Source organism: Callospermophilus lateralis, chromosome 3 (genome assembly GCF_048772815.1).
Source record: "Callospermophilus lateralis isolate mCalLat2 chromosome 3, mCalLat2.hap1, whole genome shotgun sequence".
Taxonomy (NCBI): Eukaryota; Metazoa; Chordata; class Mammalia; order Rodentia; family Sciuridae; genus Callospermophilus; species Callospermophilus lateralis.
The window spans coordinates 190,893,201-190,919,466 of record NC_135307.1 but is presented as its reverse complement, the minus strand read 5'-3'; the positions used below and the strand labels follow the sequence as shown (position 1 = coordinate 190,919,466).

General features: G+C 39.4%; 1 protein-coding gene across 6 annotated transcripts in view; it reads right to left on the bottom strand.

Moving 5' to 3' along the window:
• Nucleotides 1-817: 817 nt before the first annotated feature.
• Nucleotides 818-26,266, bottom strand: part of Adnp (activity dependent neuroprotector homeobox) — a 30,077-nt gene continuing 4,628 nt past the window's right edge. For 2 of the 6 annotated variants that reach the window (XM_076851936.2, XM_076851935.2), the window contains exons 2-4: nucleotides 10,107-10,219; nucleotides 8,261-8,353; nucleotides 818-6,224 (exon numbers count right to left, since the gene is read on the bottom strand). In XM_076851936.2, coding sequence (XP_076708051.1) covers nucleotides 3,114-6,224; nucleotides 8,261-8,353; nucleotides 10,107-10,214 — 3,312 coding nt within the window. In that variant the 5' untranslated portion in view covers nucleotides 10,215-10,219 and the 3' untranslated portion in view covers nucleotides 818-3,113. Of the gene's footprint in view, nucleotides 6,225-8,260; nucleotides 8,354-9,045; nucleotides 9,227-9,404; nucleotides 10,087-10,106; nucleotides 10,220-10,652; nucleotides 10,703-26,266 lie in introns of those variants that run through there. The other 4 variants (XM_076851934.2, XM_076851938.2, XM_076851939.2 and 1 more) reach the window with 4 other exon arrangements.

The following is a 26,266-nucleotide window of genomic DNA, read 5'->3' as shown; positions in this document are numbered from 1 at the left end:
TTTGTCTGGGTGAGATGTCCATGTCAACATTTAGGTGAGCCAATCTTGCAACCAACCCTTACCATCTTGGTGAGCCGCGGGGTGGTTAAGAAATGCGGGGCACAGCAGGTAGAAAACCCAGTGCCTCACTTTGCTTTATAAAGCTGACACAGTGCACTCTATTTAATTTCATTAGGTACAGATTCTCCATCATGCAGGCTAAGAGGCACAGTCACATGGAAATGACCTTGGGCCCTATCTTGGGGTCAGAGCTGGCAGTTTGAGATATAAGTATAGGAAGACTCCTCAGCACCGCAGCCATCACCTGGCCAGCAGCAGTTGGTGACAACTAGTCAAGTGTTTTAGATGAGGGATTTCAGTCTTTAACAAAGGGGTTTTGAAAAGCAGACCCTTATTTGGTCCATTTCTGAAATGGGCACCTTAGTAAATGGGCAGGCATTTGGTTCACATAGACACAACCACAGGCAGTAAGAGGGACAAGTCCATTTCTACTCAGATCTTAAGAGGGGACCCAAAGCTGTTGGATACACTCCTCCCCATACCGGCCCAATGACAAAGAACCAAAGATGGGATTTTAAATAAACTGGTTTGTGCTGAAGAGGGAGGGAAACCATAGTCCTGAGTCTGACTCTGGGACTCATTGCTACAAGAAAATTTGAAGTGCAAAAAAGCAAAGCTCTCTGGGATGAGTAATTAGGTTTCTTTATTAGAAATCTGCAGAATTGTTCTGCCTACAGTTCTAGGCATTCTAATTGCAAGGTGGTTTTAAAGTTAAATATCACCAGGTTATTCCAAAAGCAAACAGCCGCAACAAACATTCTTTTAAATGGCTTTTATTGAGACAACTTTTAGGGCTTCTGCAACAATTCCAGTTGGGAGTCTTTTTATTTTCAACTTTGTAAGTGGCTGAAACCATTCTCTCAATGGCAGAAGCCCCTTCCACCACACCAAAGTAAAGAGGCAGCCTCATCTGCTCAATGTCCAACCAGCAGAGACCCTGGGCCACTCACATCCATGCTATTGAGCAAGTGTCTAGTTCTGCATGCAGGACACCCACCCAGGCTCAGTTCTTCCCACGTTTAAATCAGGCAGAGTTAATTCCCACAAACATGAGATGGCTTCAATTCAGCTGCTATTTCTGACTTGGTAATCTAAAGCACCTTAAATTTGGGCCTATCCTGCCCTCAATGTTGGCTGCATATAATTTTGTATCATAGGCGGTAAAAAAGACCTAGGAATTCCGTGCTGGCCCCACAAACCCTACATGTTTTACTTCACTCTTAAACTTCTGCCCGCATTGTTTTTGAGAAGTGTTAATAATTATCTTTTAGGGAGCATCTCAGGCAACAAGAATACTTCTTGGGAGAGAGTGTTAGAAAGTTATGGAAGTCAGCCACTTTAGACCTCTTTAAGTCAATGTCCCCAGGGGTGACCGACTTGCCACAATATGGACTGGAGCATCCCACTGTTTTTGCAAGGATGGAAATGCTGAACTAGTCCTGCTCTTAGCAAGTTGCTCTGGGGAATCTGCACAGCAAACATACCAGCTCTCTGCACCTCAAGGCCCTGAATGTGGCTCTCCAAAGCCTATTAAGAGTCAAAGGCCTGTTTAGCACAACTATTCCCATGACGAGGTGAAAAGTAACACTTCATTCGTTTAGAAGAAAAAACTAATTGGGCATTAAGATTCTGCTTGCAGATTAACGCCAATTTTGCTTACATCCTTTTGTGACATTCATATATATATATATATGTGTGTATGTGTGTGTGTGTGTATATATATGTGAGCACAGGCTTTGTCCCTTAACAAAAGGGGAACTGAAGAACTAACGGGTGTTTATACTTTTACAGCTAAAAACACAAAACCAAAATAATCTGTAACAAGTGCCTTGAGAGAAAGCATTCTCTATGTAAATGGCAGATCTCAGTTTTCCACAAGTTTCCCTAGTGATGTGGCTTCTGTCTCTGATGAAAGAGTGCCATAGCATCAAATGGCACAATATATAATGGACACATAGGTCTGTCGTGGTAATAAAGCAAATATTTACATTAAGCACAATACAGCAATTTATTTAGATGCTTAAAATGAATACAAAGGGAAAAAAAGATCACAAAATTATACATACTACAACAGTGTGTCATATATTAGATGGTATAAATGAACGCACCAGGGTGGTGCTTAACTAAAGATAAACTAAATATCCAAAAGGCAGCACTCATTGGTCTGCTGCTGTAACACAACACACTTTTATACAGATCTAAAAGGTGTCAAAATTAGTAGCTGCAAAGTCAATTCTTGATGTGATTTTTAGCTTAAAAGGTTTCAGAAACAGATCTGAAATACCAGTTTTTGTTTTTGACAGCTGTAATGTCAAGGATATTCAGAACAAGAAAAATTCTATAATACAAGAGAGTCCAGATATATATCTTACGTGGCTGGCCTCTGTTGCAAGATTGTACAAGGTTATGTGCAAAAACTAAGTCTGTCCAAAGGTCCATACTAGCGCAGGTTCAAGCTTTTGCTAGGTAAACTAGATATAGCATTTATTACACAGCAAGGGCAACACTAAAAAAAAAGAAACAAATCTATGATGGGGCACACAATAACAATATCATAAGCATCACTTGAATAGGTCTAAAAGACTGTACAAATATACATTTCAACTATTCAGAATGAATACATGAAAAAAAAAAAAAAATCCAATTTCCCCAAGTCTACTGTACACATGAGACTGGTAGCTTGTATGTTGGCCCTACAAGACCATGTGAATCAGGTAACGCTTCTCAAGGACATCCAACCAAACATTGTACAGAGGGAAAGGAATATTGAAAGGCAGATAAAAGAAACCTCTGCTTTTCCTCGTGTGCGTTCGTGAGCCACCAGCTTAGGGTTTTTCACATTTAGTTACCGTGTCTGTCAGAGAAGGTTCTGAAGCCGAGATCAGCCAAACGTGCCATAGACTTAGAAATGACCAGCGGGACTGCAGTGGCCATGTGTCCCCACAGCCTGCTGACCAGTCCTCCCAAGGCAGTACCAGTTAAAGAGCTTTGCAGTCAGACTGAAAGAGAGTTCCTGCCGCTGCAGCGTGTCCCCAATGTGGCCTCCCAGGCGCTCATGCCTGCTGGCTGCTCAGTTTAACTCCGGTTAAGCTGCCGTGCATCGGCTCAGCTACTCCATCAGTCATATTGTCAAACTGCTCCCCGTCCTCACTGTCAATTGTGCTATTCTGCCACTCAATTTGGGGGTTAGGTAAGCGCTCACTGTTCTCTGGTGTGTTCTTCCACTGTGACTGGTCCTTGGACCAAAACCCTTCCACTTTTCCATAGGAACTATTCTTCCACTTCAACTGCTCTCTGTCACCTTGCACTGGAGCCTTTTTTTTGGCAGCTGGCTTACTGCTCCTGGCATCTTCACTCTGGGAAGATTCATCAGACCAGGTTCCTGGTTTTACCTCACAAGTGTTATCCTCGAAGTCCGACAACTGCTGGGAGCCAGGCCCACTCTCAGAGGGCGAGGCCCCGTCCTTCCACTCAACCACATCGTCTTGGTCGACCTCACTGTCAGAGGCGTCCCGCATGAGTTTGGCTGGCTCCTCAGTCAAATGAACAGTTTCATATTTTGAACCATCCTCCTCTTTTTGGTCTAGCTTCTCATCAGATTCTAAAGCATCCTCAGGAATTATCTTCGGTACATGCTCCTCTGGGTTATCATTAGGGATTTTAGGCTCAACTTCAAAAACAGGATCAAAAGGGCTACCACTTCTATTGGAGTCTTCTTCTAAATTTTCAAAACTATCTGAGGAACTGTCATCCTCCTTCCCAAGGTTAAGCTTTTTGTCAACAGTCTTACTAGCATTGACTCTGGAATCCTTCTCATCATGATTTTCAAACAGCCACTCCGCGTCAAAATCCATCTCATGTTTGACTTTATTTAATTCTTTCATGTTAAATCCAAGCAACACCCCAGGCTTGTACTTTTCACAATCACGAACACACTTCTTCCGTTTGTTACTAAAATGGGATGCAATGTCGCTCTTCCACAACCACAAGCTGGCTGCCAACTTCTCAATTTCTCTCCTGGTGGGATAGGGCTGTTTGTTGAAATACTTTGTTAGAAAGCTTTTTCTGGCTTCATAGGAATCATCTTCGTGACCCTTGGGGTCTAAAGCTAAAACGACAGGCTCTTCAGGCTTCTCTTCAAAGCAGCCGGGTGAATCACTGTCTTCATCCAACTTTCGTTTCTTCAGCAAGGGAAACTCCATTTGCTCATAGGTGCGCTTCACAGGTGCCAGGCCTGGAGACTGATTAAGCCGAGAGGGTGCGTTCGTCTTATCCTGGCCGTTCTGGGTCTTTCCGACACCCCTGCAGTGCACCAGATGTAGAGTGATAGTTGAGGCGGTCATGTTGCTGGTATACACACCCAGGCAGTGGATGCATTTGTAGGTGAGCTTTTTCTCCACTGGATGAACCGTCTGAATAACCTGGTGCCTCTCTCGTAAATGATGTGCAAGTGCATCAGATATGGGTCCTTTCAGGATTGAAAAGCAAAGAGGGCAAAGGGTTTTTCCAACATCTTTCTTATAGGGCACTGCAGCTTGAGGTGAACTTTTGACAGGGATATCTGCCTTTTCCTGAACTTTTGGTTGTGGCTTTGGAGGAACTGGAGGGTTATTCTGGGCATGGTAAGCAACAGACTCAGCGGGGGCATCCCTCAGGTTATAGGTGGTTACCAGGAGATGGATGTTAGTGTGACTTCCTTGCTGCAATGTCAAATCAAAACTCAAAGTAGAATCCGTTTTAGGTCCCATCTCTTCGTCTATGTGAACCATTCGCATGTGTGCAGCCATCTTTTCCACGTCATTGAAAGTTGACCGGCAGTATGGACAAGACAGACCATGAATTAACATATGGTTGAGCAAGGTGTCTGTGGGCAAATAGCGATTACAGTAGAGGCATTTGCTAGTAAAATTGTGTATCTTCATAATGTAGTTGGCCACTGCTGGGACTTTCTCAGCTTTATGTTCTTTTTCGAAGTGCACACTATAGACATTTTCAGGAAAAAGCTCATTACAGATTGTACAAATTTTCCACTTTTGAGTTGCAGAAGTATTGGCTGGAGGGGGACCTGTGGCAGCTGCAGGAGGTTTGGAACTGGACTGACCTAATACTCTGGAGGCCTGTGACTGGGAGAGGGAAGGAGACTTTAACTGGCCTGATGAGAGAGAAGAGGCATTAGCGGCCTGTAGGGAGTATCTTGCTGGTGCCTGGGACCTCTGCTCTGTCCCAAGGCCATAAGATCTTCCATTTCCACTTGGGAGTAACTGTTTCACAGACTGAGACTGCTGAGGGATGGAAACTGGTGCATTGCCACCTAGACCCAGTCTCATTGATTGACCAACGCCATAGCCCTGGCCTACAGACTTGACTCCATAGTTATTCTGCTGCAGGTGAACATTGGACATCATGTTGACTCCTGTGGAATTTAAGTTAGGCTTTGGTATTGACAGTCGATTCACCATCTGCTGTGATGGTAAAGACCGGACATTTCCAGAAGCAAGGGCACCAATTCTTGGTGGGAGTCCCATGCCCTTTTTCTCTTGAGGTTTGGGAGCAATTAGCATCAAGGGTTTGGATCGGGGAACCACCACATTTGTGTGTCCGATCATGGCAGTGACCTGATAGCCTATGCGTTCGTGGTCTTCGATGACATGTTGTACCAAAGCTTCATAGGACTTTGGCATAAAAAGGCATCGCTTGCAGTGAATACTACACTCTTCCCGGGCACTTGAGCCTAAGGGGACTGCACCATTGAGAGATTTTTCTCCTGCCTTTGCTATGTACGGTGCTGCCACATGCTGAAAATGTTCCCTGTAAATGTGCTTCCTAACTATTTCATAAAGAGGATCTCGGTAAGTGCACTTCTTACAGTAATAAACAGCTTGCTCTACACTGTCAGCCTGCTTAGGTTTAAGGCCATCGTTTTTGTTTTTATCTTTGAAAGTGCTGAGGCTGCTACTTGGTGCGCTGGCGTTTGGAGCATGAAAAATTTTAATGTGTGTTTCCAAAGTCTTTTTGTCTGCATTGAAGGTACAGTAGGGGCAATTAAGGAGAATTCTATTTTCAAAGTCTTCACTATGAACATTCCGGAAATGACTTTTGTAGGCAGAAAAGAATTTTGAGGAAAAGGGACAAGCACTGCAGCAAAAAGGTTTTGTCCGATAGTCCTAAAGAAAACAGAAACTGGAATCAGAATGCCAGTTCAGGTAGGCAAAAAACAAGACTTTTAGAATAACAACTCTTAATGCACCGATTTCAGCATGGTTGATTTCCTCTTGCAGAATAAATTTATGAAAGAGATACTCTTTAAAAAAGCTATTTTAAACCAGATATTTTAATTTGTGAACCTACGTGTAAATTAAAAAACTCAACACCAAGTTCTTCCTCACTGTTTAGAAAAGACCAGAGTCATATTTATTGGTTTCTGACAAAACAAAGACAAATGGCTTCAATATAAACATTTTACAGTTAGAAATAATCATGAGTTGAGTGCAGTGGTACATGTAATCCCAGAGGTTACAGACCCAGAGGCTCAGGAGGCTGAGGTTGGAGGACTTCCAAGTTCAAGGCCAGCCTCAGCAATTTAGTGAGGTCTTAACCAATTCAGTGAGATCCTACCTTAACATAATAAAAAATAAAAAGGACTAGGGATGTAGCTCAGTGATAAAGTACTCCAGGGTTCAATTCTTAATATCAAAATAAACAAACAAATAAACAAAACAAACCATGAAATCATCCTCAGTTTGTAAATCAGGAACTTTTAAGGACTTCAGATTTATGATATAGTAAAATTCAGGGCTCAGAATATTTAATGCAATTAAGACAATTTACAAAAAAACATTTTTAGTTGTAGGTGAACACAATATCTTTATTTATTTATTTTTTTAAAGGTGGTGCTGAGGATCATCGAACCCAGTGCCTCACACATGTAGGCAAGCTCCCTACCACTGAGCCACAACCCTGCCCTGCAATCAGACTTTTTTAAGAGATAAAGATATATCATTTTTAAAGTATACTATAGTATTCACACTTCACTGCTAATTAAAAAACCTACTGATTTGTAAAGTCAGCTTTTTTCTATAAGTTTTGCTATTCTTTTTCAAGTAGGAGTAGCTTTAAAAGGGTTAACGAAGTGACAGCTGCTTTAATCAAATTAATATGTCAAATAAAAATGTCCTAGAGACTCTGAAGGCTGCCTGATGTTATGCATTAATGCACATGGATCACACTGATATCAAATGATGATATGACTATATCATATAATTATATAATTCTGATATCATATGACTGTTTCAGAATTACGACAGTTAACACTTATGGAGACAGGGAAACATGCTCAAGGAGAGGTTGTTTCTCCCTAGAAATCTGCTTTTTTTCAGAGGCCACCTTGAACCAAAATGAGATTCTCTGGTTTTCCTCAAGACTCAACTCTTCTCTAGAATTAGGCTGTGAAACTCTGATTCATAAAGCTCTCCACGAGAAGACTACCGGTTAATACCTTTCCCTAGAATATGAGTAAGAAAGAACCACCTAAACACCTGTGTTAGAGTCTGAAAGGATGAACTCCCTGTTGAGTATGTTCCAACAGATGAACAATCACTAGTGCAGGGTTAGAACTTTTAATTTGAATTGACAATCATTTTTTCCTATGGATAAACAAACACCGTCTATAACTCCCTCTTTCTTATTTCTTTCATTTATCTGTGATTGTTGGCACCACAATTATTGTTTTTAATGCCAATTTACAAAAAGTTATATATCTGTCACTGCCATACTACAGTCACCTACCCCACTCTCTCAGAAACTGGGTGCCACCAACAAATAAGAAAACCTTAATAGAAGAGTATGACCTTCCTTCTCTAGAAAACATAAAGATGGCAACACAGACAAGATAAAGACTGATGGAGAAAACATTTCAGAAACAAAAGTATCAAGGCACTTGTAAAAGGGCAGTATGCTAGATCCCAGGCCTTCAAACTTTTTAAAAACAAAATCTTCTTTCGTTCTTTCACTTGGAAGTTCAGTCCAGTGACAAAAAGACAAACAGTTCTCACTTTTCCCTACCACTTAGGAAAATACAGTTTTGCTATCTTCCATGTTAGGTTATTATCCATCAACACTGCATGACCGTGAAAGGCCTAGAGCCGAAATTGGGGTGCACCAAGGATTACTGCCATTTGGGGAAGTCTTTTGTGCCACTTACCTGGTTTTTTGTAAGTGAAGGGTCCCACAGTCCTACATCTTCCCATGTAGTGTTTTTCAAATAAAAGTCATTAGGTTCAAACTGCTTAAAATCCTAGAAAACAGTGAAAGAAGTTTACAAAAACATAGTGGCATCAACTTTACATTTACATGTAAATCCTACCTCTTAGCCAGGGTTGGGGAGAAGCACAGGAAAACCAACCCCAAGACCTAAACTAGGAATGGTAAAGCTCTTATGATTTACAGAAAAGCGTATGGCATTAAACATTTTATAGCTACATTCCCCTAGTGGTCAGCCAGGCTTCCAGTGAAACTGATGGAAGTTCTATTTAAGTAAAAAATCCAGTCACATGTCAATACCAGTAGAGCACCATGGCTCATCAAGGGTAGTATGGAGGGGGTCTCTGATGGGTCAAAAGGGCCAACGAATGTTCACTAATAGCTCTGCAGGTGCGATATTCTGGTTCTGTGGTGGTGGTGGTGGGAAGATATTTTGGGGGATGGAGTGGGAGATCAATCAGGAAGAAAACTCAGGACTTTTAAACCCAAAAAGGAGGAAAGAAAGCTATTCAAAGATAGTAAGCAATGTGATGTTACGTTTGTAGTCTTCTGTAAAAAAACTAAATCCCCCCAACCCCCACCCCCACAAGATAAAAAAATCTTAGGATAAAAATCCCCTTGCTTCTAAATGGTTCACAGTTTGGGGTGGAAAAATCAAGTACATGCAAATTCCAGAGTATATAATGTAACAGGAGGAACAAATCAAACATAGGATAGAAAAGGTACCTTAATATTTGCATTATTTATTTCTGTGAAGATGACCCCACGGAGTGCAGAGTTGAATGGACTGTTTTATCTGGGCCGATCTACCTGAACTTGAGCGGTTGAAGAGGGGCTACTTCCACACTGGGGACCACACAACTAGAGAAGCCCACTTTTGAGAAGCTTCAGTCTCCACAATATGCCCCTGGAGTATTATTAGTGGGATTCAGGAAAAGAAAACTTGTTCTGTGAATGAATTGCTTTTATACTCCCAATTTTATTCAAACATGTTCCAAGCACCTCATGTATGCCAAGCACTGTGTAGGTGCTGGGGATAAACCGACAAACAAGGTGGTTATGGCCCCTGGCCAGGTGAAACTTACAGGTTAGTGGGGAAAACAGCTTGAAACATTTCTTTTCAATCAGAGCTTCTGACCAATTAACCATAAGATTTGGAGCAATGAGAACTGGAAAAGGAGGAGACATTGTACTGGTATCCCACTGGGCTGTATAAAGCTCACAGAATAAAAAGGCTAGAAAAACAGTTTGTAAAGGCCAAACTGTTAACAAGGGGAAGAAAATAGTCTCTGATGGGTCAAAAGGGCCAACAAATGCTCAAATCCTAAGGAAAGAGACGACAAGCACCCAAACAACCATGCCTCAACAATCAGAAGGTCACCAGAACATTCAGGCCTATCAGAATGAGAACAGGCTCGAGTCTACAGCCCCCTTCCTCAGCTGCTCCCCTCCTCCGACTGCAAACTGTAGATAAGAATTCCTATGCTCCCCCCAACCAAAGGTGGTGTTTGTTTTGAGGACTAAATTCATAGACAATCTTAAAGTACGTAGTGCAACTGTCTGACATGCTCCAGCCCTCCATGACAGCTGTGTCTGCTTCAGGATGCAAAGATCAAAGAGCCCATTTTAGGGACAAAGGAACAAGTTATGCTTAGAGTTTTGGCGAAGCTAATGCTATGGTTAGAGTTCAGAATCACACCTAACATTTAGCGATCCTGACCATTGACACAAAGTAATGGATCAGAAGTGGAGTCACGTTAAAATTAAAAAAACGGCATGCTACTTACTTCTATATGTTCTTTACAGTATTCCAACCCAATGTCACTAAGTATTTTTTTCACAGTTTTCCGGGCTTTTCTTAAACTGCCAAGATTGTTGACAGGAAGTTGGAACATAGTTTCTATTGGAAAAAAAAATTTAAGTCAAAGTCAAAACATGTACAACTTGTAATATTTACTAATCCACTGATGATAGACTCCCAAACCCTGGCTCCATCTCACAAAAAAGGTGAGTAGATATCCTTATCTGGTATTGTTTGAATACTTAAAGCAGGCAGGCAAAAATAAGAGCTCTTATTTTTCCTATTTTTAATTTGAGATGGGGCTTTGCAATGCTGCCCAGGCTGGCTCAGAACTCACGCTCCTCCTGCCTCAACCTCCCAAGTAGCTGGGATCATAGGTGTGCGCCACCACACCTGGCAGATGTTTTCTATTTTTTGACAGGATATTTTATGCTACAGACTTCTGAGTCTAATCTGGCACAATTCTGATTAGGCTTTAAAAAACCATTCCAGTGATGATCTTAAAGTTGAGAGTTAGAAAAATTATACCAACCAATTATTTTAAAATCAAGTATGAGTGCTTTTCTCCTTGTGATGTTGAACCTCTGAAAATAGAAAGTGCTCAGCATTTCAGCATGATTACCACACAATTGTGTCATAAAAAAAGGTTTTTGTGGTTTGGGAACTGTCCTATAGTTTCTGTGTATTCCCCAAACTAAAGACACCAACAGCTGTGTGACTCACTCCTGAGCTGGCAACACACCTGGACAAAGGCACTCACTATGGACACTGAATGAATGTTGAGATGGGGAAAGAAAAGGATGAGGGCTGTAGGCTAACTTAGGGCATCCTTTGGAGAAAACCAAAAGCCTGTAGGTAAGGGAATTGAAAAATTGTTTGTTCTAGTACATTTTATCAGAAATCTAGATCCATTTTCCCAAGTTTCTTAAAAACCAAGATTTGTGTTTAATAATAAAATTAGTAAAATTTAGGCACTTGAAAGTTTGTATATTTTCCAAAGTGACCATAAAACTTTCATAAAGTCTGGCAAGAATGTCATCAATTTAATAATCCAAATCCAAAGCAATTTTGCAGAATAAAGTAGCTCTAAAAGCAAAACCAGCAAAAACAAATGCCAAAACACCAGGAATTCAAATTTAATATATGCAAATCTGGCCTTCTAATTAATTAAGGCTGTTAGGCTATAATACCACCACCATTTGTAAACTGCAAGTCAACTAATCCAATTGTAATATCATGTTACTTCATTTATTAGTCTACTCCCAAAATCAACATTGAACTATGAAAAATGGAAGGGAGGGGTGGAACCTACCAAAACAAACAACTCCCAGAAATTCTGAATTTGGACATCTTACTAACACTCAGAAGTCTGAAAATATCCTATACACAGCACTAAAAGTTTAACTGAACCCCAAAGAGAAAAGCATTAATTGAAACCACTTCTCAGCCTTATCAAGCTAACTTTAAACAGTGGCTTTGGTGTCCCTGTTTTCTCTGCCATGTCAGTACAGGAATATAAGCAAAGTCGGTTCCCTTCTCATTATCCTCCAGCCAGGAGCTCCTCCTCCCACAAAGGGCTACATGCAAACATCTTAGTCTTTTCTATGCCTACCACAACACAAACAATTCCTTAAGTCTCACCTGACTCTACCAGTCAATGTTAGAATTATGAGGGGCCATGAGAAACAGAACAAGGGTCCTATATTTTTTCATCCTATTACTGTTAAGAAATCTAAGTTCGAATCAATTGTTGGTTTCAGGATTCATTAATGTTATGATTTTACTTTTGTTTAAATTACCACAAGCCTCAAACCCCTTTGAATTAGAAACTGAAGATACTTTAGTGACTGAGGGCTGGGATCAGAATAAGAAATTGTCTTTGAGATCAAGCGCCCTTTCTTCACTTTTGAAGGTAAAGAAAAACAAAATGTTTACAATCATTACTCTTAGGAAGGAAGATGGCTTACAATAATGTCAGTCTCTGTCCTGGAGATGAACTTTTGACAGCAGTTCAGAGGGATAGGTGTATTTTTTCCCTTGGTGGCTAATAGGCACTGTTTAGCCTTCTTGGTTATCACAATGGTCATTTTTACTATTATCCCAATCCTAATCTCAAGAAGAGCTTTCTTTCATCTTATGGCATTAAAAAAGGAAAAAAAAAAAAAAAAAAGGATCATTTAATGGAGCTACACTCACTCATCTTCAGAGCACCTACACTTTGCCAGTCACTTTGTTGGGATGAGAGGTAAATGCCACACAGCCTGCTCCTTTAAAGATGCACTGCTGCTGGAAACGGTCCCAGGGGCATGCAGAAAGCCCTGAAGCAGCAGAGTTCAGACACTTGTGCCAATGGAGTCTCCTCTTAGAATCACCCTGCACCACACAGATGTGCTGTCAGCTTAGGAGGTCCCCCTCCACTGGAGCAGAATGTATATAACCAACAAGTCTCCTTATTGGGTGACCAATAAGAGTATTTAATCTCTGTAGACACTGATAAAAACAGAGTTGAACATATGCTCCAAACATGACAGTGATGCTAAAGGAGAGTGGGGACCTGCCACCACCTGAAGAAGGCAGAGGGAGAAAAGATGCCTAAAGGACAGCACTCCTCAGTGGCCCTGCCCCCAGGCTTTTCAGATATATGAGCAAGCACATTATCATTTCTGCTTAAGCTTTGTTCCAACTAAGTCTTGGGAGAACCACTGGGCAGTGCCATAGGAGAGGGAGTAATCAAGAGGGAAAATGGGGCATTTTATACTGAATAGTCGTACTTGTGAATGGGTCTAGCAGGAGAAGTAGAGTTTGCAGGAGATGTAGTTATTCTCAAAAATGCCTTTGTTCTATTTCATTAATCCAAAACAAAGAGAGGTATGGAAGGGGTCAAAACACTTCCTAAATTCTAAAAGATGTGGGGGAAAATTTAATAACCTACTAACAGTCGCAAATGTTGTATTTATGACTGAAAGTAGCTTTCTGGTAAGCATCTGCCATCTGATGAACTAGATTAAAACCATTGTTTTTTGAGAATGATTTGAATACATTTTTTTTTTTTTTGGCTGGACTAACCATACTCTTTCCTATGGATCTTGGCAAATTATACCCAAACCTACAGATGAGGTCCCAGACATTAAAGTGTATTAATCCAGGCCACCTCCTACTCATGGTGCTTGCTTAGAAAGCAAGAGTCAATGGCTGGAGATTCACCTAGGCCCTAAGGTGATGGATAAATGAAAACCACATAAATAATACCCACATTCCAACCTCCCTCCACCCCTCCAAATATCAAAAGCAAAAAGCACTCTTTTAGTTTAAATACCAAGTAGGTAAATAAAGGTAAAGAGAGTTGGATCAAAGGAAATAATCTCTCTGTAGGCTGATATCAATAACCCACCAAAGAGGCCATTAACTGACAAACCTATTGCAAACTACTCTGCCAAAAGCTCTGGGTCTAGTCAGTCTGTACTCAGGGTTGAAGGAGGAAAATCCAACAGATGACAATGCCAATCTGGGAGCTTAGGTTAAGTTTGCAGGACACAATACAATATCACCTGTACACCCTTGGCCAGGCACAGAAAAATCAAACCAGGAAGAAAAACAAGCCTCCAAATTAAATGTGTCCATATTACATATCAAGCTATTTCAATTAAAACTCTAATACAGCGTTTTCTAGAATGTTTTCCTATTTTAATGTGCATTCTTACTTATGTTTCCAGAACTTTGAAAAAGTATTTTTTAGTTGTAAATGGATGTTTTAATTAATTAATTTATATGCGGTGCTGAGGATCAAACCCAGGGCTTCACACATGCCAGGCAAGTGCTCTACCACTGAGCCACAACTCCAGCCCCTCCAGAATTTCTAACAACAGTATATGGTGCTTATTTAATGTCAGTATACACACAACAGCGAATATGACAATGTGTCCAATTATACATTGTAGGTATAATCTGCTCTTACACTGAGAACTACAAGGATGGTTCGTTATTTCTGGTAACACCTAAACACAAGCTGCTTAGTCCAAACAAGTGGTTTTCTTTCTTTCTTTCTTTCTTTCTTTCTTTTTAAGAGTATATTCTTTTTGAAAAATAAGTATTTTCTTTCTTTTTTTTTTAAATGTGGTGCTGAGGATTGAACCCAGGGCCTCCAATGTGCAAGGTGAGTGTTCCACCACTGAGCCCCAGCCCCCAAACCAGTGGTTTTTCAATCCCCAACTTTTCTGCAGTGCTGGGAAGGGACCCAGGGTCTCATTCATGTTGGACAGTGCTCTACTAAGCTACACACCAGTGCACCTTTTTTTTCCTTAAAGTTGTGAAACCCTCATTTCCAAAGGAATCTTAAGTGAAATATTAGAGATAAAAAAATAAGAGAAATGGTTACATTTTAAAGGGAGAGGGGAAAATATCTTGCTTCTAAGCCTCAATCTCCTTGAAACCCTTAACAGTCAAATCAAGAAAGTGGTACAGATTTATGCCAAAGGGACAGTCTACTGAGATGCAGACTCTGGTGCCCAGTGGGCAATTCTACTAAAGCAGAAGTTTTCTGAAAAATCTCTATAAATAAAATTAGTCTGATTAGTTTATGAAGTTCCAGGAGTCCACACAGGAAGCTCAAAGGATCAGAACATACATTTGTACTGTGATGCTGTCTTTTTAATATTTCTACATTAAAGTTATAAAGAAAAATACAGTGGTAGAAGGGGTTTAAAGGCTGGAAACGATGCTACTTACTACTAGTGAAGAAAAATGGCAGCTGAACAGAAAATTAGGAAGACATTCAAGTTACTACTTTATATAAACTATGTTATTTTTCATAACATTAGCAACTCAAATTAATATGTAGGAAACTCAGACCCTTGATATTGAACTAAAAATGAAGTACTCCAATTAATGCTGATGCTAGCTAATATCTATCTAAAGATCTCATAACCCCCACTGAGGTTCCAGAGATTTTTGAAGTTTCTTTAAATCAATGGGCTAACTTAAAATGCTAAGTTATGCTGGCAATCTTCTAAGGGGAGGCATTTATAATAAGATTCTTATAAGGAGAATCAAAGCATCAGTTACTTTACTGCTGCTCATGATAACACTTTCTTCTTCTTCTTGAGAACAGATCTTCTTGTGGCACACACCTGAAATCCCAACACTCGGGAGGCTGAGGCAAGAAGATCCCAAGTCCAAGGCAGCTCTGGCAACTTAGCAAGACCCGTTTATCAAAAAAGGAGTGTGTGTGGATGTAAGCACAGTAATGAAGCACCTCTGGGTTCAATCCCCAGTACTGAAAAGGGGTAGGGATGACACAAACCATTTAGGCAGAATAAAATACAATTCCCATATTCATGCAGTTTCTTTCCTATGGCAACATAATCAATACCTGTCAACAAAATCACTGAGTCAAAGTGTGGTCATGGTAACCCGTAAGCCCTTATCATTCTTGACTCTACTGGGACTTGCATCTGAAGCAGCAAGCACAAACACCTATATCTGCTTTAAGAGTGTCACTAAGTGCTACATTTAAACTAAACTATCAGTAAAAAAGTGTATATAGTTATATTTTTATGAATGAACCCTATACAGCCTTGCTAGAACAGTCCTCCAGTGAGTGACCAGTTGAAAGCTTGCATCCAGCCTGAAAGCAATCCTCCATCCCATCTTTTTCTAAAACACAGCCCTGGGCAGCAGAAGCTCCTCTTTCACGATTCTGCATGCAGACAGAAGACCTGCAAGATGCCAGCAGTTCTTCACAGAACAATAGCTCAGGGGTCTCCTCCTTTCACCACCTTCCAATCCTAAAAAGCTAAGTAACAGATCACTTTTTGACTATCTACAGGCAGAATGATAAAACTTCAAAAAGTAAGAAAATAAAGTTTGGTCTCCTCTTTCCTTAAGCTAAGCAGATATACAGTAGAGCTGAGACTAAAATAGAGGGCTTTCTGGAAAGCCAGGAGGACTAAGAAAAACTACTTTGCAAATGATGACACGTTTCTACTGAAAGCTAAAATCTGAATAGTGAACATTAATTATATTGCTAGGATAATCATATCAGAATACTCAATAAAGACAAGAGCTGACAGAAAATGTTACTAATTTCCGTTTTCTTCTCTTTTAAATCACTAACGGTACTGGACTTGTACTTTCCTCCCAGTTTAGTAATAAAAGATACTCAATTAATAAAACACCACACAAAATTGCCTACAAACAAACACATACCACACACACACATCAAGACCATTTTCTTCACATTTTAAATCTCAATTATTTAATTCTTTACAATTAAGTTTTTATAACTCTTTCTGGAATAGGGAGACTAAGTTTATGCAAGGCAAAATGATAATATGTATCTAAACACAGCATCCTATACAAAAACATTTATAGGATTTTTGGTGATTTTCTGTAACAGTGAGTGAACCCCTTCCACCAACAACCCTGCTCCAAAGAGCCATCATCTCTTTGCTTGGTCACTGTAAGGGGAATACTCTTATACCCAACAGCTCATTTCAAAAGTTTACTTTTTACAATGTTTTATAAACTGTATATTGCTTTTAATTCAGCTGTTGAATAATTCTCTAGTCACACGATAGCCTTTCAAAGTATTAAGACACCCCCTACCCCTGCCCTTCCAATTCTTCCCCCTTCTACCAGCTAACCATGCTTTTTTTTTTTTCTTTTTCACTCCTGTGATTTTTATAGGCCATTCTCCCCTAATGGCTGGGCTCTCATTTATCGATTTTCCTTGTACCTTGCATAAACTATTACACTGGATGGGACAAATGAAAAAGCAAATTCTGGACATTATTATTTTTAAACTTTTTTTTTTATTGTGCATCATAATAATACAGAATAGTGGGATTCATTGACACATTTGTGCATGCACATGACATAATTCAATCAACCTATTATTCTTTAAAGTAGTGCTCCTGAAATATGCATTTGTGTTGCAAGTGGCTACTTCCCATATGACTACATTCAATTAAAACCTTTATTTATTTATTTTTTAATATTTATTTTTTAGTTCTTGGTTGACACAACAACTTTATTTTACTTTTATGTGGTGCTGAGGATTGAACTCGGCGCCCGGCGCATGCCAGGCGAGTGCAGTTACCACTTGAGCCACATCCCCAGGCCCCAAATACACCTTTAAACAACAACAACAACACTTGAACTGCCCTTTTCAGTTAGCTTGTTCAGCTAGTAAGGAAAAAAAAGATACTTTGTTGTTGTTGTTGTAGTTTGCAGAGCTGGGGATGGAACCCATGACTTCATCCATGCCAGGCAAACATTCTACCATGAGCCCCACTCCAGCTCAATACTTTTATTTCAAGAATCTCCAGTCTTTCAGTTTCTCAGCTGTAGGGACATGAGCACTCTGTTAAAATGAAAAAGGCAGCAAAAGGATTCATTTTCCTCATGATATTAATTGAAATCTGTTATCAAAAAGTAGCACTGAAAGAAACCTAAAGGTTGCCTAATGTGAATTTTCCTCATTTTAAAGATTAGCACACAAGCAGGTGAATCAACTACTTGTCTTTGAGAGAGCTGGGTCTTGAGGTCATACCCAGGTCCATGTGCAGTGGTGCTCCTCCCACTGCCCATGCTGATTAAGTTCTCATATCTAGCATTCATTACAAACAGCATGCTATATACTTACATCTGAAAGTACCACAACTTCAACACTCTAAGTTGAAATGGTCTTAAAGTATTGAACAGCTACAGAGCACAAGTGGTGATACAGAGATTAGATGAGATATACATCCAAGGTCAGTTGGATGATCCCATCACATCCAGAAAAGAATGGAAACAACTCAGCTCTGTGAACACTTGTTTTACAATGCTCTTATCACTTTGAATGTCAACAGCTACTAGATAGTCACATTTGCAGTACCTTTTTCTGTCCAAATCACAATGGTACTATTTTGAAAAAGGAAAACCACGACCCTGGCATCCTTGACACGACAGTTTTTCAAAAAGCAGATGTCTCTTGCTTGTTCCTCCTTTACCTTCCCATTGCTTATCCTCAGTATGCATGTTCTTCTGAAAGCTGCAGAGGCTCTGACGCCCCTTTCCTTTGTTTGGAAGGAGGTATTAGTAGGAGGTTATTCCACTCAACTACCCCAACCTCCTTCTCTCAAATAAAGGTTCTTTTTGTTCCAAATGGATAAGAAAACAAGAACATGCGTCCACACAAGAACTTGTACATGTGTATTCTCAGCAGCATTATTCATAATGCCTCCAAAGCAGAAACAACTTAAAAACTAACTGATGGAGAATATATTCATATAATGGGATATGATTCAGTGACAAAAGGAATAAAATATTAATATATGCTCCAGCAAAGCTGAACCCTGCAAATAAGTCAACGAACCCAGTGACAAAAAGTCATATATTGTATGGTTGTTTATACAAGATGTCCTGGATGGGCACATGTGCAGACACAGAAAGGAGATTATGGCCAAGGGAGTTGGAAAGGAGATTGCTTTCTAAATGGTACTACTAGGTTTCTTTCTGGGGTGATAAAAATGTTCTGAAATTGATTATGGTGCTAGCTGCACATCTCTGGATACTCTAAAAACCACTGAATTAAATGGGTACAATTATATCATATAAATTAATCTCATTTTGTATTTTTTTCCCTTTTATTACAATATTGGGATTGAACCCACCAGGGCCTCACACATGCTAGGGCAGGAGGTCTACCACTGAGTTAAATCCCTTGAACTGTATGAATCTCGATAAAGCCGTTACCAAAGCAAACAAATATGCAAAATACAGATGAAGCAAAAAACATAACCTCCACAAATTTACCTGAAGGCAAGCAACTATACAAGGTATTGTTAATATAATTTATCCTTCCAGATTTTTATGCGCGCACGCATATATTTTTTAGTACTGGACATTGAACACAGAGCCTCACACATGCTAGGCAACAGCTCTAACAGTGAGCACTACTCACAGCTGTTTTCCCTGTCCAAAATAAATAGAATATATGTATTTTAGTGTTTAAGAAAACCAAAGTAGCTTGAAAATTTTGTAAATTATTTTTTATTAAAAAAACGGTGCTTTTCAGTAAGACACTAGCCATAAGAGGATTAATGAAGCAACTGAAATGTGACTACTCTGAATTGACATATGCTGCTGCTTTTTTTTTTTTTTTTTTTAAAGTACTGGGGACTGAACCCAGGGCTACTTCACCTTTGAGCTAAAATCCATCCCTAGCCATTTTTATTTTGAGACAGGGTCTCGATAAGTTGCTGAGGTTGGCTTTAAACTTGTAATCCTGCCTCAACCTCCTGAGTCACTGGAATTAAACGCATGAACCATCATGCCCAGCTGAGATATGCTTTTAAAATATAAAATACCCTCCCAATTTCATGAAAATAAGAACCTGATAAGTCAAAACATTTTAGATTATGCTGAAATAATAATACTTTAGGGTCAAAATATTATTAAAATTAATTTCACTTTTTACTTTAAAAAAGTGGCTACCAGAAACACTGATGAACCTCGAAGACATCATACTAAGTCAAATAAACCAGTCATAAAAGTATGATTCCACTCATGAGGTATTTAAGAGTAGTCCAATCTAAGAGACAGAAAGTAGACTGTTAAAAAATTTAAGGAAATAGCAATGACTATGAAAGCAGATAAGGTATGCTTCAATTTTAATAGCAGCAGAGCAGCTTGTGTTCAAAACCAGAGGCATTTATCATTGATGGGGATGTGTCAAAGCTATGACTACTATGCATTTGTTAAGATTCCCTGGAACAAGACAGATTGTCTAGAGCAAGTCCCTGGATGTAGGATAGAACTGAGGCCTTTACAAATGTTCAGACCATTTTGGATATTGTTAAATGAGTGATTCTATGGAATCTGGGTGGCCCCAAAACTTTAAGTACTAAGACTGACTGACCAACCAACCAAAGCTCACTATCTTGGTAAACATGCTCCTTGTCCAGAAGCCCGAAGAGTGTAACACATCACTCTTGGCAACAAAAGTCCTGATTGGCTTTGCCTTGACTAACAGGTCTAATACAGCTCGAGGCACTTCAATGAGAAGCTCAATGCTTTTCAGCCGTGTGTGGCATCACAGAAAAGCACTTTTCAGAAAAGCTCCTTGTTCAATCAAAAATAAATAAAGAAATAAGCCAGGTGTGGTGGCACATGCCTGTGATTTCAGCAGCTTGGCAGACTGAAGGCCTGAGACTTTGTCTCAAAAACCAAAAAAAAAACCCAAAACACGGGGGGGAGGGGGAGGCGCGCTGGAGATGTAGCTCAGTCGTTAGGAGCCCCTGGGTTCAATCCGCTGTAGCAAAAAATAAACAAATAAATAAATAAAATAATTTAAAGTTTCTTTTAGTTACAAGAGTAGAATTAAAAAGGGTAAAGGTCCTGGGGGAGGGGGAAACAGGAATCCTTATGAAAGGTAGCAGAATGAAAAAAAAATTAATGGTTCTTTAAGCAAGGTTTGTTTTCTTCATGTTGGTGTAGTTTATTAATAGACCAACAATAAAATGGTAAATAATAGCATGGTTCATAACGTTATCAGTCATTAAACTTACAGGATCTAAAAGCTTTATTTTAAATGCTAATCACAGAGATTTAGAAAAAATGACTTAAAACTATAAATTATACAGTTAGTAAAGAGGTACTCATGCCTGTATAATATAATTACAATGTATGTTTTTTCAGCAGATTAATTTTCATGATCTTAATTGATGGACTAAACAGAACTCTTAAAATATGCAGGACAAGGTTGCCATCCCACTATTTAAGAAGGTCCATTAAAAATATACTGTTAATCAAGTGTGGAGGCATCTCTCTGTAATCCCAGCTACCTGGGAGGCTGAGGCAAGAGGATCTCAAATTCGAGGCCAACTTCCTCAATTTAGTGAGAAGTCCTAAGCTACTTAGCAAGACCCTGTCTCAAAAAATAAAAAGGGCTGGTAATGTAGCTCAATGGTAAAGCACTGCTGGGTTCAATCCTCATGACAGAATAAAACAAAGACACCATCTCCAGTATCCACATGAATGAGGAGTTCTTGCTTAGAAAAGGCATGCAGATGTAATGCTCCATAAATATAGTAATGCATCACCAACTAAGTACTAGGAAGCTTCAGAGAAGGGAAAGTTCTTCCTCAAAAGAGAGAGTGGAGGTGGTTACTGAGTTGAGGTTGCTAAGCTAGGTTGAGTATCTGTTCAATATTATTGCAAAAAACTAGCACAGTGCCACAGGGAGGAAATCAGAAAGTTCTAGGAATGGCTATGTTCAAGTTTCTGAGTGATCATGACAAGGTTGGAAAGACCAGTTCAAGTTAGAAGGACTTGAATAAGGAGCTGCAGTTCACTGCATGTCTGCAAGGCATCTGAGAGGCTGCAGGTACTGAAATAGAGAAGTGCTATGACAGGACATTTTCTGGTAGTGGTGCTGGGAACTGAACTCAGGAATGCTAGACAAGGGCTCTATGACCGAGCTACATTCCCAGCCCCAAGAAGTGATATGACTTTAATGGTACCTTCAGAGGATGACTCTGGTTGGGATCAGCAGGTTCCATTAAGAAAGGCTGGAGTGTTCACCACACTTAGCCAGAGTCAACTGAGGGAGCCTATACCCACTCTAAACTCACTGTCTTAGGTATGACACAGAGGTCACAGAGAAAGGAAAAAAGAACCTTTTCAAGGATATCTTTATAGCCTAAATTAAAGTTTGTGTTCTCCTAGAAGATTCCTGTTTTCATGGACAAAAATTTACTTGACCTATGAGCCCATGTAAAATTTCTTTTACCTTACAGTCTAACTTCTTTAAGATGACTTAGGGTAACATAGCACATAACATTGTTTTTTGCTAGAAATGATGCAAAGATATGACGATGAAAAATCTAGCCTAGAACTGGACAGATGTGCTTATGCTCTGAGACTTATTAGCTTTGTGATCCAAAAGCCTAGAGGTCTGTTTCCTTATGTAAAACCAGAAGGACACTACTCCACTGTTCCAATGTCAGAAAGATTAAATGAGATGATGCAAGTTAATGCTTAAAGCAATAATCATTATTACCTTAAACCAGATCAGATTCTGAAATAATCACTTTGAAAATTCTTAGTATTCTGAGTAAAATACGAGGGTATAAACTTGGACTATTATTTTTCCTGAGAAGCAGATGTGGTCACCATAACATTTGTTCCTGTATACATTAAAATGTACATTTGTATTTACACAAAGCAGTGCTTTTCTGCAGTGTTTTAAATGCACCCCTATGAGGCATTCAAGTTAGTTAGCATATTCTTAACTTTAACAAGCTCGGTGTATTTAATATGCTTATGCATTAGAACACCAACAACTGCTGTACATAAACCTAGTGACTTGCAGTTATGTAGTAACATCAAGGTGTGATCAAGATTTTGCAAATTATTATTTTTTTAAACACATGGGTTATTCCTTTATTAATTTTTATGTGGTGCTGAGAGTCAAACTCAGTGCCTCACATATGCTAAGCAAGTGCTCTACCGCTGAGTGCTAAGCCACAACCCCAGCCCTGGGTTACTCCCTTTTTAAGACATTCATACCAAAAGACCAGTGCCAATAACTGGAAACTGCTATTGTACCGCTGCTTCTCCTGCTACTTTGATTAGATTTCAGACAACAAGCCTAACCATGACCACCAGGAATTTCTAGAACACTGATGCACTGGGGAATGAACCCAGGGGCACTTAACAACTGAGTCACATCCGTTTTTGAGATAGAACGTCGCTAAGTTATTGAGTTTGGCCTCAAACTTGCCAATCTCCTGCCTCAGCCTCCTGAGTTACTGGGACTACAGGTGTGAGTCACATGCCCGGATAAGACTGAACACAATTTCTAATACTCCAATATGGATTTGGGGAGTGTATGAGATGGGGAACACTTCTCATTTCACTTTTAAACAGGCATTGCAGCAAGGCAGGGATACATCATCAAGAGTTACTTCAGCACTCTGCTACTTAAGAAAGAATTTCACACGCTTAAGAGAAATGTGAAAAAGGGAAGTAACTCACAAGTGGGCTTAAGAGGACAAGCAGATATGCCCATTTATAATCACTATAGAAACACGCCACATCTTTGCATCTAAATGGTATAAGACAAAAAGTTACTTTGATTCTCTAGTAATAAATTTTTCATGTTCTATCAAAACCACTGAGAAATAATCTCCCCAAATTAATGGGAAATGTATTTTTCATCATTCTTGAATCAGAGTAATTTTTATAAACCATGCTCTCATTTCTAAACTATATCCCAGAGTCTAGGCTTAACCAAAAGCAGTTTTTCAAAAGCATTTTTTAAAATTGGAAAAATAGTTGTACTCATATGGTGTTAAGTAACAAAGCAGGTTACCAAACATACAACTAACAAGTACATTTTAATAATAAGTGAATAAATAAGTGTTTATTCCTAGGGAATAAAAAAATTTTGTGATGGGATTTCAAGTTATTGTTAGTTTCCTATTTTGGCTAATCTGTAATTTTTAAATTGGTTCTTCTACTTATACATGACAGTAGAATCCATTTTGATATAATAGTTAAGCATGGAACATATCATCTAGTCCAGATCCCAGTACCTCTCTTTTTTCTTTCCCATCTCTACTCCCTTCCCTCTATTGATCAGCCATTTACCTATAGTTTTTTTAAAAATTCATTTCTGGGGCTGGGGTTGTGGCTCAAGTGGTAAAGCATTCACCTAGGACGCGTGAGGCACTGGGTTCGATTCTCAGCACCATGTAAAAATCAAATAATGATATTAAAAAAATTCATTTCTGGGGCTGGGGATGTGGCTCAAGTGGTAGCGCACTTGCCTGGAATGCCCGGGTTCGATCCTCAGCACCATGTACAAACAAAGATGTTGTGTCCGCCAAGTACTAAAAAAAAATGTTAAAAAAAAATTCTCTCTCTCACTCTTTAAAAAAACAAAACAAAACAAAAAAATGCATTTCTGTTGATGTAATCAATGGAAAGGTTCACTGTGGCATATTCATGTATATACACAGGAAAGTTATGTGAGATTCATTCTACCCTCTTTCTTTTTCTCATCCCACCTCCCTTCCTTTCAATCCCCATTGCCACTGAACTTCTACCCAACCCACTACTGGGGGTTAGCTTCCACATATCAGTGAAAACATTCAACATTTGATTTTTTTGGGGGGGACTGGCTTATTTCACTTAGCATGATAGTCTCCAGATCCATCCATTTACCGGCAAATATCATTATTTTTGTAGCAGGCTTTGCCACTTCGTGACTCAATCTTCATTCGTTCCCTGGATAAGTATTTTTCTTATTGTCATTTTTAAGTATAACTGACCTTGAACCAAAATGTTGAGTTCTCTTTGCACCGGGACAGTCTCAGGCTCAGTTCACCTCTTCATAAGAACAAGAATTTTGTCAACATAAATTTACAATTCCAATTTAATATTTTAATTCTGCCCTGTTTCCAGTAGACAGTTTCTTCATTAAGAAGATATAACAGGTTTTAAGAAACAGGCCACTTCCAAGGTTCTCAACTAAGTTACCAGCTCTCACCAAAAAGGGAGAGGTTTATAGATTTTAAAGGGAAGAACAGGTTTCTCAAATGGAGCACACAGAGTTGAGAGAGTGAGAGAGAGTGAGAGAGAGAGAGAGATTGATTCATATAAGCAAAAATAACTGTTCTGAGGAGAGATGGAATAAGAGTGTCCTAACCCAAAACACTGAGGAAGGCAAGAGGCCCTTCATTAGGTTTCTTTTTACACCTGCACACAGGTTAACGTCAAACCAGACATGCTATTTCAACTAAATGCCACTGCACACTCTACACCTATACTTCCCTTTGGGGGAAATAAACTTCTTTAACTGCAGAGCCTACTTGGAATCCTTAAGTGTAAGCTGATATATAAGCAAAAAACGGCATTACAAAAATATGAAGCATTTGTCTGGGTCCTCATTAGCCAAATAGCTCAGAGGAACACTATAAAGGCCTGTATTCCAAGAACAGGCCTGGGAACCAGCCCAGACATATTCTGTGGCTCAGTTCATTATGGGATGGTGCCTCGATTTCCCTACTTGTGAAACAAGGAGAGTACAGAGAGAATTGAGAATGGTTTAAAAAGTACTTAGAAAGTAAAACTGGCAAACCACCAATGTTGTTTTATAATACCATAAAAGCCAGTCAGCAATGGGCCTTTACACTTAATAGACTCATGCTTATTAGAGGCACATGAGAAATGACACATAAACAAACAACCCACAACTAAGTGACTCAATTACAAATCTATACCCTTCCTGGCGGAAAGTATTAGAATGTGCAGAGGTTTATTTTTCATTCTAAAGGCTGACCAAATAATGTATGATTCTTTTAAAAACTATGCATGTTTTCAAGCTGAATTTTAAACCTTAACAGTTGTATTTGTTCAGGAAAGTCTTCCCTTTTGAAAACTATCTTCCATGCTCTCTTATTTTCCAAACCTTATTTCTGAAATGCTGCTGAAATTCTTGATAGGTTCCAGGATTTCTCTAGCAGCTGTCCTGGAACTAAGGCAGAAATCAATAATCCCAAAGAAGCTAGGGGCTACCTCTCAAGAACTCAAGAGAGAACAGTGAATTCATACACTGAGATGAGGGAACTCAGAACTGAAATATTAGTAGGAGTTTTTCATTTTCCACTGAAAAGAATAAAACTGTGCATTCTCAAATTGTCACTCTGAATGTTTATATCCCTGTATAATCTGGTACATATATTCCCAGTTTGAGAAACAGGATAATATGTGAGAAGAGCCTTTTCCTTCCAGTGAAGCGGAATATGGATTCTTACTTGAGCTAGTCTTAAACTGGCTGACAGCAAAGGTCAACCACCACAAAAAGCAGGTGTAATGAGTACTAACACACTGAGAAACTGGGAATACAACCATCCTCCCCTCACTATCTAATTAACAGGACAGGCAAACAACAAAAACCACGAGGTCACAAAGGCAGCACAGGCTGGGCACAACAGGATGGCTTATACGAAGTGTCTCAAGGATCAGGGTGGAAAGGGTCAATTATGGGATAGAGATAGATATATATACATACACTCCTCCTACCAGGCCCTCTCATGCTATTTTGTTACTTATACCACAAAAAGTGTAACTGACAGCAATACGCCTCAGCAAAGCACG